The sequence below is a fragment of the Pelophylax lessonae genome (genome assembly GCF_965119305.1).
Source record: "Pelophylax lessonae genome assembly, chromosome: 12".
Taxonomy (NCBI): Eukaryota; Metazoa; Chordata; class Amphibia; order Anura; family Ranidae; genus Pelophylax; species Pelophylax lessonae.
This window is the reverse complement of record NC_138779.1, coordinates 18634631-18648959: the sequence shown is the minus strand read 5'-3', so window position 1 is coordinate 18648959 and position 14329 is coordinate 18634631. Positions and strand designations below refer to the sequence as shown.

The 14329-nt window shown below is 42.9% G+C and overlaps 2 protein-coding genes across 2 annotated transcripts in view; one reads left to right on the top strand and one right to left on the bottom strand.

The window, feature by feature from the left end:
• Nucleotides 1–4136, bottom strand: part of WRAP73 (WD repeat containing, antisense to TP73) — a 157651-nt gene extending 153515 nt beyond the window's left edge. Inside the window, exons 1-2 of the mRNA XM_082273350.1 lie at nt 4012–4136; nt 872–1024 (exon numbers count right to left, since the gene is read on the bottom strand). Of these exons, the coding sequence (XP_082129476.1) occupies nt 872–1024; nt 4012–4080 (222 nt within the window). The 5' untranslated portion in view covers nt 4081–4136. The remainder of the gene's footprint in view (nt 1–871; nt 1025–4011) is intronic.
• TP73 (tumor protein p73) overlaps nt 1–14329 on the top strand; it is a gene marked incomplete at its 5' end in the record, with an annotated part of 321522 nt that overhangs the window by 19599 nt on the left and 287594 nt on the right. The gene's annotated exons all lie outside the window — the stretch shown is intronic.

The window sequence follows — 14329 nt, the reverse complement described above, 5'->3', positions numbered from 1 at the left end:
AGCCCATTCACATTAGCGCGACTTGTCAGCCTGACAAGTCGCGGTCGGTCGCCTGCCATTGATTAGTACAGGACCCGTTCTAATAGGAGCGACACAAGTCGCTCCGACTTAGAAAAAGGGTCCTGTACTACTTTGGGGCGACCTCGGAGCGACTTGCATAGACTTCCATTATGTGAAGTCTCTGTGGGTCACGCCAAAGTCGTGGTGCACAGCGGTGCACCGCGACTTCACAGGCCGCCCCCCCGAAGTCGTGTCGCCTCGATGTGAATGGGCTCTAAAAGAACCAAATGATACATTGTTTATAGTTCTCTCTTAGCACTGAGCAATGTTTATAAACATTTGCCAAGACTCTTTTTTCTTTTTTTTTGACAGCTGTGAGTGAGCAGAAAACGGTTCTGCACTTTATGGATCATGGAAATGCTGGATTAAGATTGTGAGGGGAGTTGAATCGAGAGTTGAATGCGATTTTTTAACGATTAACTGTGCAGCTCTGGGGGGGGGGGGGGGTGTTCATGACTCCCAAAGGCAGAGGTATGATGGGACTTATAACTCTACAACAGCTGGGGGGGGGGGGGGACCCATGAAGGCTAGAAATGCCATCCGCTTTTTATGGTTGTCCACTTTCCTGCTGCAGATTTTCCTTCTGTGCGCTCGTTGGACTGCTTCACTTTCCCACTCTGCTGCAGTGCAACACACCCTGACAGCCAGTGTGAGGAGATAACACCTCCTCCCTCCATTATAGAAACTTATCTTATCTCGAGGGCGTCTTAACTTTTGCATGCATAAAGGATGATCTTGTTTCTTCCCAGTAGCAACCCCGGGCAGTATTTGTAGTCCTACAACAGTTGGAGAGACATCACCAATAACCTACCTGTACCATCCCCCTCTTGTACATGGCACATAGGATGAACATGGAGTCTGAAGACCACTCCACATGCTGGATCTGGTCCACACAGGTGTAGAGCTGTAGAATCTGCAGGGTGCTGACATCCCGGATGACGAGTCTGTACTGCACACAGGAGGCCTGCGGAGGAGGAGGAGGAGAACGATGAGTGGATTATTTCATTACACCGGGACAGACAATTCCTGAGTAGGAGGGTCAGGACTCTCCACCTTTACTACTGAACTCCAGGAATAATCTATTTTTAAAATGTATATTGGGCCAGCCTATCACATATGTCACGTCTGGAGGGCTGCGGGGGGGGGGGGGGGGGGGAGTTCGAAACTCACAGCGATTGTCTGATCTACATACTGTAAGAGCTTTCCTGCATGGCCAGACTGGAGCGACTTCCTGTCTTGTTCTCTGTGTTTTTATCAATGAATACAAGGTGATCTCTGATTGGATGAGATGGAGAGAAGGGGCCAATGACATCACAGGGGGGATGGGGAGGAGGGCAGAGGATTTAATTATTATAATACTTTCCAGAGTCAGGCTTTAACGGATCTCAGATTTACATCCACGGGGATTTTGGTGGTGCTGCTGGTGAGCGGCAGAGTCAGGCTGAATGTGATTGGATAATCCATTTGCTGCACTTAATTTTTGTGTCAGTGTCATGAAAACATTGTGTCAGTGTCAGTGATACCGGTACGTTTTATTTACAGCACTTTCCTGACAATGGTTGAAACAAATGAACTAAAAAAAAAAAATACTGCCAGTTCTGAGCTAAAAAACGCCAGGACGCCGTCAGCCTTACAGCATCATTGGTAGCTAGGGCGCCACTGGCCTCCCAGCATCACTAGTCGCTAGGACACTATTAGCCTCCCAGCATCACTAGTCGCTAGGACACTATTAGCCTTACAGCATCACTAGTCGCTAGGATGCTATCAGCTTCACAGTATCCCTGGTTGCAGGGACACCGTCAGCATCACTGGCTGCTAGGACCCCGTCAGCCTCACAGCTTCACTGGCTGCTAGGACTCCATCAGCCTCACAGCTTCACTGGCTGCTAGGACAACACTGGCTTACAAGCAGCACTGGATGCTAGAACACTGTCAGCCTCACAGCATCACTGGTTGCTAGGACAACACTGGCCTTCCATCATCACTAGTTGCTATGACACCACTGGCTTACCAGCAGCACTGGTGCTAGAACGCCATCAGCCTCAAAGCATCACTGGTCGCTAGGACTCCACTGGCCTGGCAGCATCACCAGTCGCTAGGATGTTGATAGCCTCACAGCATCACTGGTTGCTATGACACCACTGGCTTACTAGCAGCACTGGTTGCTAGAACGCCATCAGCCTCACAGCATCACTGGTTGCTAGGACACTGTCAGCATCACTGGTTGCTAGGACTCCACTGGCCTTGCAGCATCACCAGTCGCTAGGATGTTGATAGCCTCACAGCATCACTGGTTGCAATGACACCATTGGCTTACCAGCAGCACTGGTTGCTAGAACGCCATCAGCCTCACTGGTTGCTATGACACCACTGGCTTACCAGCAGCACTGGTTGCTAGAACGCCATCAGCCTCAAAGCATCACTGGTCGCTAGGACTCCACTGGCCTGGCAGCATCACCAGTCGCTAGGATGTTGATAGCCTCACAGCATCACTGGTTGCTATGACACCACTGGCTTACTAGCAGCACTGGTTGCTAGAATGCCGTCAGCCTCAAAGCATCACTGGTTGCTAGTACACTTGTCAGCCTCACAGCATCACTGGCTACTAGGATACTCTCAGCCTAACAGTACCACTGGCTGCTAGGACACCACTGGCCTTCCAGCATCACCAGTTGCTAGGATGCTGTCAGCCAAGCCTCACAGCATCACTGGTTGCTATGACAACACTGGCTTACCAGCAGCACTGGTTGCTATAACGCCGTCAGCCTCAAAGCATCACTGGTTGCTAGGACACTGTCAGCATCACTGGTTGCTAGGACTCCACTGGCCTGGCAGCATCACCAGTCGCTAGGATGTTAATAACCTCACAGCATCACTGGTTGCTAGGACACTTGTCAGTCTCACAGGCTACTAGGATACTGTCAGCCTCACAGCACCACTGGTTGCTATGACACCACTGGCTTACCAGCAGCACTGGTTGCTAGAACGCCGTCAGCCTCACAGCATCACTGGTTGCTAGGATACTGTCAGCCTTACAGCATTACTGGTTGCTAGTACACTACTGGCCTTCCAGCATCACCAGTCCCTAGGATGCTGTCAGCCTCACAGCATCACTGGTTGCTATGACAATGTTGACTTACCAGCAGCACTGGTTGCTGGGATGCCATCAGCCTCACAGGTTGCTAGGGACACCACTGGCCTCCCAGCATCATCAGTCGCTAGGATGCTGTCAGCCTCACAGTACCACTGGTCACTAGGACAGCATCAGCCTCCCAGCATCACTGGTTGCTAGGCCTGTTCAAAACACACAATAAGAGAGCCAGGCACCATTATTATCCATGCAGAGACAGCGGGGAGCCGCTCACAATGAATAACATACATCACCACATCCCAGAGCGCCCCCCGGGGGTGACACCCTCCTCCGCACTCACATACACCCCCCTCCATCTACAGGTGACTGCACTATGTACACTCCGGGGGCAGCGCAGGAGGTCACCCCCAGCCTGCCAGGTCATAGGTCACCCCCAGCCTGCCGGGTCATAGGTCACCCCCAACCTGCCGGGTCATAGGTCACCCCCAGCCTGCCAGGTCATAGGTCACCCCCAGCCTGCCGGGTCATAGGTCACCCCCAACCTGCCGGGTCATAGGTCACCCCCAGCCTGCCAGGTCATAGGTCACCCCCAGCCTGCCAGGTCATAGGTCACCCCCAGCCTGCCAGGTCATAGGTCACCCCCAGCCTGCCGGGTCATAGGTCACCCCCAGCCTGCCAGGTCATAGGTCACCCCCAGCCTGCCGGGTCATAGGTCACCCCCAGCCTGCCGGGTCATAGGTCACCCCCAGCCTGCAGGGTCATAAGTGACAGTTAAGCCCAGTAAGGTCCCTGTCCACCCACTCTATAGAATGAGCTCATATCTCACCCCGAGCCCAGCCAATCCCCTCCCGGCACACTCACCAGATACCTCCCGTTGGGGGAGAACCGGCACAGCTGATTGGACAGTTTGAACACCTCAGAGAAGTTCATGTCTGCCCTCTTCTCCTCATCCAGCCGAGTCCATTACCGGAGCCGGGAGGGGGCGGAGCACGTACCCGTCAAGGGAATACGGAAGGACGCTGGCGACGTGGGCGGGCCTTATGCTAATCAGCTCCAGCAGAGCGACCGAAAGCGAAGGGAGGGGGCGTGACCTATAGAATGACGGACGTGTGAAGAAGGCGGCCGCAGAGGGGGGCGGGGTTATGGCGCGTGGCGAACAGGTGGTGAGGGCGGAGCCGGGGCGGGATTGGCGGCCGGAGGCGGCGGGAGAGGAGAGAGGCGGGAAGGGAGGCGGGAGACGGTGGATTGAATCCCGGGCTGATTCCCGGCTCGATGACACCGAAGTGTGTCCCCTCCCCCCAGAGATAGAGCCCCGAGACCTCACCTTATGTGTAAGAGAAAGAGAGGTAATACGTCACACTCTGCCAAAATATAAAAATAATAATAAAAATTCAATGAAATTTTATACAATAACATTTATTTCTTTCTTCTAGCCTGAGTTTAGAAAACTAAAAAAAAAAAAAAAAAAAATACATTTCAAATTTTAAAACAATTTTTTTTGCATTTTTTTTAATGCAACTATGAATAAAAATTAAAAAAATAAATAAATAAACAATAATTGCTGAGGGGAGGAAGGAAATATTTAGAGGTAACTAAAAGGCTAAAAATCGGAACACATTTTAATTTTTCACATTTTTAAAGAAAAAAAAAAACAAATGTTAAAAAAGAGAGAAAAAAATAAATATAATAGCTAAAAGAATTAATTAAGTCTGACAAAGTATTGATAATTAAAAAAAATAAGCAAAAACATTAAATATTGGTAAAAATAGAGATGAAAAAATAAACAGAGAATTAAATAACATAATTATGTCTGATTAGGGTTAACTGAGGGTTAATAAGAACACCTTTTTTATTATTATATATTTTTTATTTTTGCACATTTATATTAAAAAAATAATGATAAAAATAGAAATTAAAAAAAAAACTTAAAATAATTGTTATGGAGATAAAGGAAACAATTGGGGTTGATCGGGATTACCACTAAGGGTTAATAAAGAAGTAATTGGAACATATTTTATTTAATAAATAGAAGGATTAATAAGAACACCTTTCATTAATATTTTTTTTTTTGCACATTTATATTTAAAAAAAATGCTAAAAAATAGAAATAAAAAAAAAAAAAAAACAGAAAATAATTGTTATGGAGATGAAGGAGAAAATTAGGGTTGATCGGGGTTGCTAATGGTTAATAAAGAAGAAATTGGAACATATTTCATTTAATAAATAGAAGGATTAATAAGAACACCTTTTATTAATTTTTTTTTTTTTTTTGCACATTTATATTAAAAAAATTCTAAAAAATAGAAATAAAAAAAAAAAACAGAAAATAATTGTTATGGAGATGAAGGAGAAAATTAGGGTTGATCAGGGCTACTAAGGGTTAATAAAGAAATAATTGGAACATATTTTATTTAATAAATAAAAGGATTAATAAGAACACTTTTATTAGTATTTTTTTTGCACATTTATATTATAACAAATACTAAAAAATAGAAATAAAAAAAAAAACAGAAAATAAAACACCTTTTATTAATATTTTTTTTTTTTTGCACATTTATAGTAAAAGAATAGCTAAAAAATAGAAATAAAAAAAAACAGAAAATAATTGTTATGGAGATGAAGGAGAAAATTAGGGTTGATCGGGGCTACTAAGGGTTAATAAGTAATTGGAACATATTTTATTTATTAAATAGGAGGATTAATAAGAACATCTTCTATTAATATTTTTTTTTTGCACATTTATATTAAAAAAAATGCTAAAAAAATAGAAATAAAAAAAAAAACCATAAAATAATTGTTATGGAGATGAAGGAGAAAATTAGGGTTGATCAGGGCTACTAAGGGTTACTAAAGAAGTAATTGGAACATATTTTATTTAATAAATAGAAGGAGAACACCTTTTATTAATATTATTTTTTTTTGCACATTTATATTTAAAAAAATGCTAAAAAATAGAAATAAAAAAAAAAACAGAAAATAATTGTTATGGAGATGAAGGAGAAAATTAGGGTTGATCAGGGTTGCTAACGGTTAATAAAGAAGAAATTGGAACATATTTTATTTAATTTCTGTTTAATTGTGTGCCTTTTGTATGAAAAATAAAATGAAAAACAGACATTAAATAATGGTAAAAAAAGAAAAGAGATACATTAAGTATTTAATAATTATGTAATAAACTGGAAAATAATATCTAAGAGAAGAAAAATTATATTTAGGGCTGATTAGGGTTAATAAAGGGTTACAAGGAATACATTTTATCTAAGGCTTTTTTTTTCTATCATTATTTTAGAAATAATTAAAAAAAAAAAAAAAATCAGCTGAAAAATAGCTAATGGTAGGAAGGTGTTAATTAGCACTGAGTAGAGTTAATACAGGGTTACATAGGAGCACAATTGGATGAAAAATAATTTTTCACATCTTTTTTTATAAGACATTAAAAAATTATAAATATTCATGGTATTAAAAAATTATAAATATTCATGGTGAAAAAAAAGAAATGCAAAAAAAAAAAAAACATCCGAAAAAAAATAGCAAGGAGTTATTAGGATTTATATAGCGCCAACAATTTACGCAGCGCTTTACAATGAAGAGGAGGATGATACAATTACAATACTGTTCAATACAGAAGGAGAAGGAGGGCCATGATCATGGAGCTTACAATCTAAAAGGGAGGGGGAGGTAATCTAAATACAATATTAAAATAATTGTGATGGGAGTGATAGGATTACTTTTTATTTTATTGCTTAATTTAAAGTTATTTTTTTTCTGTTTTGTGCAGTTTTTTCCTTATGCAACACTGAAAAATAAAACAAAAACGGAAAATAGCACACAAAAAAAAAAAAATCTGCAGAAAAATAATGTCTAAAAGGAGGCTGAGTTAATAAGGTCTGATTAGGGTTAATAAAGGGTTACATAGGAATCCATTTTAATCCAATACTGATTAGGGTTAACGAGGGGTTAATAAAGAAGTGATGGTAAAACATTTTATTTTATTGTTTATTTTAAAATTATTTTTTTCTGTTTTGCACAGTTTTTTTCCTTATGCAACACTGAAAAATAAAACAAACAAAAAAAAAAAAAAATAGCACACAAAAATAATTCTGTATAAAAGGAGGTCTTAATTGGTTAATAAAGGGTTACATAGGAATCCACTTTAATCCAATAATGATTAGGGTTAACGAGGGGTTAATAAAGAAGTGATGGGAACACATTTTATTTTATTGCTTATTTAAAGTTATTTTTTTCTGTTTTGCGCAGTTTTTTTTCCTTATGCAACACTGAAAGATAAAAAACAAAAAAAAATAGCACACAAAAATTAAAATAAAAAAACATCTGCAGAAAAGGAGGCTGGGTTTAATAAAGTCTGATTAGGGTTAATAAAAGGTTACATAGGAATCCATTTTAATCCAATAATGATTAGGGTTAACGAGGGGTTAATAAAGAAGTGATGGGAACACATTTTATTTTATTATTTTTATTAGTTTCTCATCAGTTTTACATCAGTTATGTATCAGTTTCTTATCAGTTTTTCATCCACTTGGGTCCTTTCACACGGGCGTTCCGATCAGATCCGCCTGTCAGTTTTTTAGGCGGATCTGATCGGATGCCCAATTCAGCTCTATGGAGCAGCGGGTGTCAGCGGTGACATGTCCCCTGACACCCGCTGCCATCCGTATCCGATCCTGTCCGTGAAATCTGGACGGATGGAAACCCTATTTTCTATCCGTCCTGGGGATCGGATCGGATGGGATCGGATGAGAGCGGACCGCCTGTCCGCTCTCATCCGCATTAGAGAGCAGCGGGGGCTGTGACACCTCCCTCTCCGCACTGCAAGCGGAGACGGAGCTGTCATCCGCCGGCTCAGCGGGGATCGGCGGATCGATCCTCGCTGAGCAGCACGGATCCGCCTACAGAGGCGGGCTCATGATAGCTTCGTCTCTGCACACAGTGTGGAGAGGGAGGTGTCAGAGCCCCCGCTGCTCTCTATGGGGAATCGGATGAGAGCGGACCGCCTGTCCGCTCTCATCCGATCCCATCCGATCCGATCCCTGAACGGATGGAAAAATAGGGTTTCCATCCGTCCGGATTTCAAGCACAGGATCGGATACGGATGGCAGCGGGTGTCAGCGGAGGTGTCTCCGCTGACACCCGCTGCCCCATAGAGCTGCATGGAGGATCCGATCAGATCCGCCTAAAAAACTGACAGGCGGATCAGATCGGATCGCCCGTGTGAAAGAGCCCTAAAGTGATCCGAGTGGTCATATCACCCCCCCCACCCACCACCACCACACACAAACACCGAACCCCTCCCAGGACCGGAGACCACAACCAGTGACCTCAGGAGGAGATCAGAGAACATCTCTTCACCGATCTCCTTGGCGGTTTATAAAGTCAGGCGCACTCCGCTCTGAGCAATTCCAGCTTCAGAACTATTATTCCCTGCCTGCTGCAACCGGGGGAACCAGCTAATCCTGCACAATCATTGCATGATTAGCTGCATTGGTGCACGGGGAGACATTGGGAGGTCTAATTTGTTGCACCCTGATGCAAATCAATGTGTACAGACTTGAATGTCCATCATATAATTCTTTAGGTGGGCAGTAAAATTGCAGATCAACCACCTGCTTTGGCTGCCCGCCTGAACCAGTGTTGTGCTCGGAGTGGGGGGGGGGGGTGCCTTGCATTATTATAACACAAGGCACTGGGTAAAGCGGAACTATACTCACCTTCTCTCCAGCACTGTGGTGTCCCGCAGCTTCCCCCCTGCCCCTGACATCTTCAACAAGGAGGCCTCTGGGTACCAATCAGTGGCCAAGATGACGTCATTCCCACAGGAGTTCAGTCCTCCCCCCAGGGCTTTTTTTCAGTGGGATTGCGGGGGGGGGGGGCCCAGTCCGGCACCTCCAGCACTGGATGTATATAATGCCAAGGGGTGCTGGGGGATCTATTACTGCTGGAGGATCTGTTGTTGCTGGGAGGTCTATTGATGCCGGTGAGGAGAATCTATTGTTGCTCGGGAGGATTTTTTGTTGCTAGGTGGGGGGGGGGGGCAGTTGTTGATGGGAGATATCTACTATTGAGGAAAGGGTCTATTTATGTTGGCTTCTGGCAGATCTATTGTTTCTGTTGGGGTCTATGGTTGCTGAGGTGGATCTACAGTATGGTTGCTGGGGGGGGTATTTTAATGTGGGGGTTTTTAATATTACTGGGGGTTTCTATTGCTGCAGGGGGGGTTCTATTGTTGCTGGGGGAATCTATTGCTGCTGGGGGGTTATTGTTGCTGGGATTGGTTTATTATTGATTGAGGGGGTCTACTTTAGCTGGCTGCAGTGGACCTATTTTATTGCTTTTTGGATTTTTTGTTGCTGGGTGGGTGGGGGCAGTTGTTTATGGGAAAGATCTACTGTTGAGGAAAGGATCTATTTATACTGGCTTCTGGGAGACCTATTGTTTCTGTTGGAGTCTATTGTTGCTGGGGGGTATTTTGTTGTAGGGGGTTTTAATATTACTGGGGGTTTCTATTGCTGCAGGGGGGTTCTATTGTTGCTGGGGGATCTATTGTTGCTGGGGTTATCTATTGCTGCTGGTGGGATCTATTGCCCCTGGTCCTGAGGGGGTTATCGTTGCTGGGATTGGTTTATTATTGCTTGAGGGGGGTCTACTTTTGCTGGCTGCAGCGGACCTATTTTATTGCTTGGTGGATTTTTTGTTGCTGGGTGGGTGGGGGAAGTTGTTGATGGGAGAGATCTACTGTTGAGGAAAGGGTCTATCTATGCTGGCTTCTGGCAGATCTATTGTTTCTGTTGGGGTCTGTGGTTGCTGTGGTGGATCTACAGTATTGTTACTGGGGGGTATTTTGTTGTGTGGGGTTTTTTATTGTAGCCAGGGGGATTTATTTGGGGGGTCATCTAGGGCCCAGAGCGTGAGAGCAAAGTAGCCAAATGGCACCCCCCCCCCCCCCCCACACACACACACACACCCCAAAATGGATGAGCATTAGGTGTCAGCAAAAATCCTCTCTCTCCTCCCAAAAGAAAATTGAGCCCTGATCTTCACACTTACCCCCTAAGGATAAATTCCCTTTATCCTCCCTCCTCAACCCCCCCCCCCCCCAACACTATTCCTTTACTCCTCAAATTTCCCCTCTGAGCATAAATCCCCTCCACCTCCAAATCCCCCCGTCTCAGAACAAATCGCCCCCCCCCCCCCATCCTAACACAAATCCCCCTTCTTAACATAAATCTTCTCACCTAATAAACCCCCCCCCCCCCCTCCTGATCACCAATTCTAGCACACTCCACCAAAATCCCCATGGCGCCCCTCCTGTCCACCCCTTTTCCCGGGCCTGAGTACACGCACAAACACCGGCTAGGCACACAGTTAACCCTTTGATCACCCCTAGTATGTTAACCTCTTCCCAGCCAGTGTCATTAGTACAGTGACAGTGCATATATGTTTTTTAGCACTGATCACTGTATTAGTGTCACTGGTCCCCCAAAAAGTGTCAGGATGTCCGCCACAATATCCCAGTCCCGCTATAAGTCGCTGATCGCCGCCGTTACTTTAAAAAAAAAAAAAAAACTAGTATATATATATCCCATAGTTTGTAGACGCGATAACTTTAGCGTCAACTAATTAAGATAAGCTTACTGGGATTTATTAATTTTTCTTACCAGAAATGTAGCAGAATACATATTGGCCTAAATTGATGAAGAAATTCGATTTTTTTTTTTTTATTGGATATGTTTTATAGCAGAATATATATATATATATATATATATATATATATATATATATATATTATTATTATTATTTATTTATTTATTTATTTTAAATTGTCGGTCTTATTTTGTTAATGGCACAAAAAAAAAAAAAAAAATGTGGATGTGATCAAATCCCACCTGCTAGAAGGCTACGCTGGCTTTGGACTTCATAAAACACAGTGGACCATATTGGCCTAAATTGATGAAGAAATTAGATTTTTTTTTTTTTTTTGGATATGTTTTATAGCAGAATATATATATATATATATATATATATATATATATATATATATATATTATTATTATATATATATATATTTTTTTTTTGGATATGTTTTATAGCAGAATATATATATATATATATATATATATCGAAGAGTAGGGAACAGGGAGATGGAATTACCATGCAATCACCGGGTTGTGGGATAGAGGCCCAGGTGATACTCCCAGTAGGAGGGGGAAATGGACTTTGAAGGGCTGGTATAGTAGTGAACAACAAAGGGATTAAAAATATAATATTTTATTCAAAAAGACAATACATCATTAAAAACATACACAAAAATACATGGACATATTTGGCATATGTATCACAAACTTGACTTATCCATGTAGTAACATTGAGATGTGGCTATGGTTGGTTCGACGCGTTTCGCCTGATTGAAACAATTAGCTTCTTCAGGAACCAAAAAAGTTCTAGGCAACAATGGCCTCTGATGTAGATATTAACAGAAAAGAAGAAAAAACAAAAATTATAAAGGAACACATCATGTGTACATATAGTCAACAAACTATGCCTTTGACAGTTAGTATCAAGGCAGGTATACAAGGATATATTAATATGTTAACTTGCTCACCTAGGTCATATTGTAGGTTAGCTGGGAAAAGGGGTTCAAGATGCCCAAATCGTCCAATGCGAGCCGGGACAAACAGAGCCTTCCTCCAACAAATCCTACAGAGGGATCAGGGTCCCTCTGATGATATAGGGTGGATCGGACCTCTTCCAAGTATACCCCAATGATTATTTATCTCATTATTCAGTGCAGATGGATGCCCCCCATATATTAATATGGAGGTGCTGACAAAAATTGGCACGGTAGTAAAGGGTAAAATGTATCAGCCCAGATAGCTCTGCAAAGCTGGTATAGGAACAAAATATAAAAAAAAAAAAAAAAAAAAAAAAAAAAGGAGAACAATATTAGGAAAATATTGTGGCTAAACAGCCAAAAAGAAAGGGATTACTATGTAGCAAATCAAAGTTCCTTTGTTGTTGTTGCTCACCTATATCAGAGGTAGATACCGCATGGAGGTCCGAGTGCCGATGCCTGCGGCACAGTTTGCCGCTGCTATCGGCGTGCTCGCCTCGTGGGCTGTTAAATAGGAAGAGATCCCACCGGAAATGCGACGCTAGCAGCGTCATAACGTCACTTCCGGTGCGGGCGCAATGCATCTGCGTCACTACCGGAGTGGCAAAAGATGGTACTGCAGCCAGGGAGGCGGTGCGCACTAATCCCATTATTGGGAGAGGAGCAAACGCCCGTGGGGGGGCGTATCTCCTCTGCTTTGCGCCCGAATCCACCCAATGTGGGGAAAGCTCATAAACGACCGGGCTCACATTGGGACAACCCGACATCAGCAGAACCCTATAAAACAAAATAGAGAAAAAAAACACATAATAGGTTGTTAATAAATCCCACATTACTAGACAACAGAGAAAAAAAAACTGCTTACAAGGGACCAACTAAATAAACGTTGTTAATCCCTATATGCTGAGTTGGCAAGAGGAATATCTCTCATTCATGATATACCAATAATTGAGACCATAATTATAAACTATTAGCAAAAGATATTTTGCTAACTAAACCAAAAATGTTAGAAGGAAAAAAAAAAAAAAAAAAAAAAAAAAATTAAATAATAAATATTAATGATTAACCATTAAAACATTAAAGGACGTGTGAGTATAACCCACGTTATTTTTTTGGGTAGACTTGTAATAAATGAGGAAAAAAAAAAAAAAAAAAAAAAAAAAAAAAAAAGGGGGGGGGGAGAAAAGGGAAAGGGAAAAGAAGGAAAATTAGATATTTCATATAGAGGAGGATATTTCAGGAAATATATTCAGAGAAATGGTTTATATGACACTGCTGTGTTCAAACCCGGCCATTTTGTGGCCTGTTGGTTAAAGATCCATTTTGCCTCCCTCTGGAGGATGATCTTGTCGGTATTGCCACCTCGTGGGTTGCTGTTTATCACTTCTAAGACCGAGAAGGAGACCATATGGGGGTCGAAACTGTGGTTGAGACCAACATGTTTGCATATAGGGGTAAATATAAGTCCTACTTCTAGATAATACAGATGGTCGTATATCCTTTGCCAAAATTTTCTTTTTGTTTTCCCTATATAGAAAGCTCCACATCTACATGTGGCTAGGTAAACAACCCCCTCGGTCTGACATGTAGCTGAGAATTTAGGCCTTAAGGTTCCTCCACGTGGCAGGGGAAGAGTGTTGCCCTCCCTTACCCACGGGCATTGATCACAAACTCCACACCTATGTGTCCCTAGTTTACTTTCAGGATCCATAGGGGCGGGAGGCCTATAGTGACTATGAACAAGTGAGTCGCCCAGGGATTTGGCCTTTCTAAAGACCAGTTCTGGTCTAGGTCTGACATACTTAGATATTGTTAAATCATCAGTTAGAAAATGCCAGTTTTTGGACAAAATAGAACGGATTTCTTGATGATGACTGTTATAGGTAGTTATCATTTTAGTAGTGGGAGAGGGTTCCAGTTTTTTAGGAGTGTAAATGAGGTCCTCTCTGTTTTGTGATTTGGCCTTCTGATAGGCTTTTTTTAGAACCCTGTTGCTGTACCCCCTCAATTTGAGTCGTTTTTTCAGGGCCCCTGCCTCCCTCTCAAAGTCCTCCTCCCTCCCGCAGTTACGGCGGATCCTTAAATATTGACAATAAGGAATGTTACGTACTAGTGGTTTAGGATGGCCACTCTGAAAGTGCAGAATGGTGTTACCGGCTGTATCCTTACGGTACAGGGAAGTGAATAAGGTTCCATCGGGAGATAGGTGTATGTAGGTGTCTAAGAAAGAGATCACCGATTTGCTGTGCTGCATGGTAAACTTTAGGTTAAATTGATTAACTGAGATGAAATGCATGAACTCCATGAGCTGTTCATACGATCCCGTCCACACCACCAGGACGTCATCAATATATCTCTTCCAAAAGAGAATATATTCGAAAAAGGGTGACGCCTCCTCGTCCGAGAACAGGTAGCGCTCCCATCCCCCCAGGTACAGGTTGGCATACGATGGGGCACATGCCGTCCCCATCGCTACCCCCTGCACCTGGAGGAATGTTTCGTCGTTAAAGGTAAATAAATTTGAGTTCAGAATGAACTCAAGAAGTTGCAATA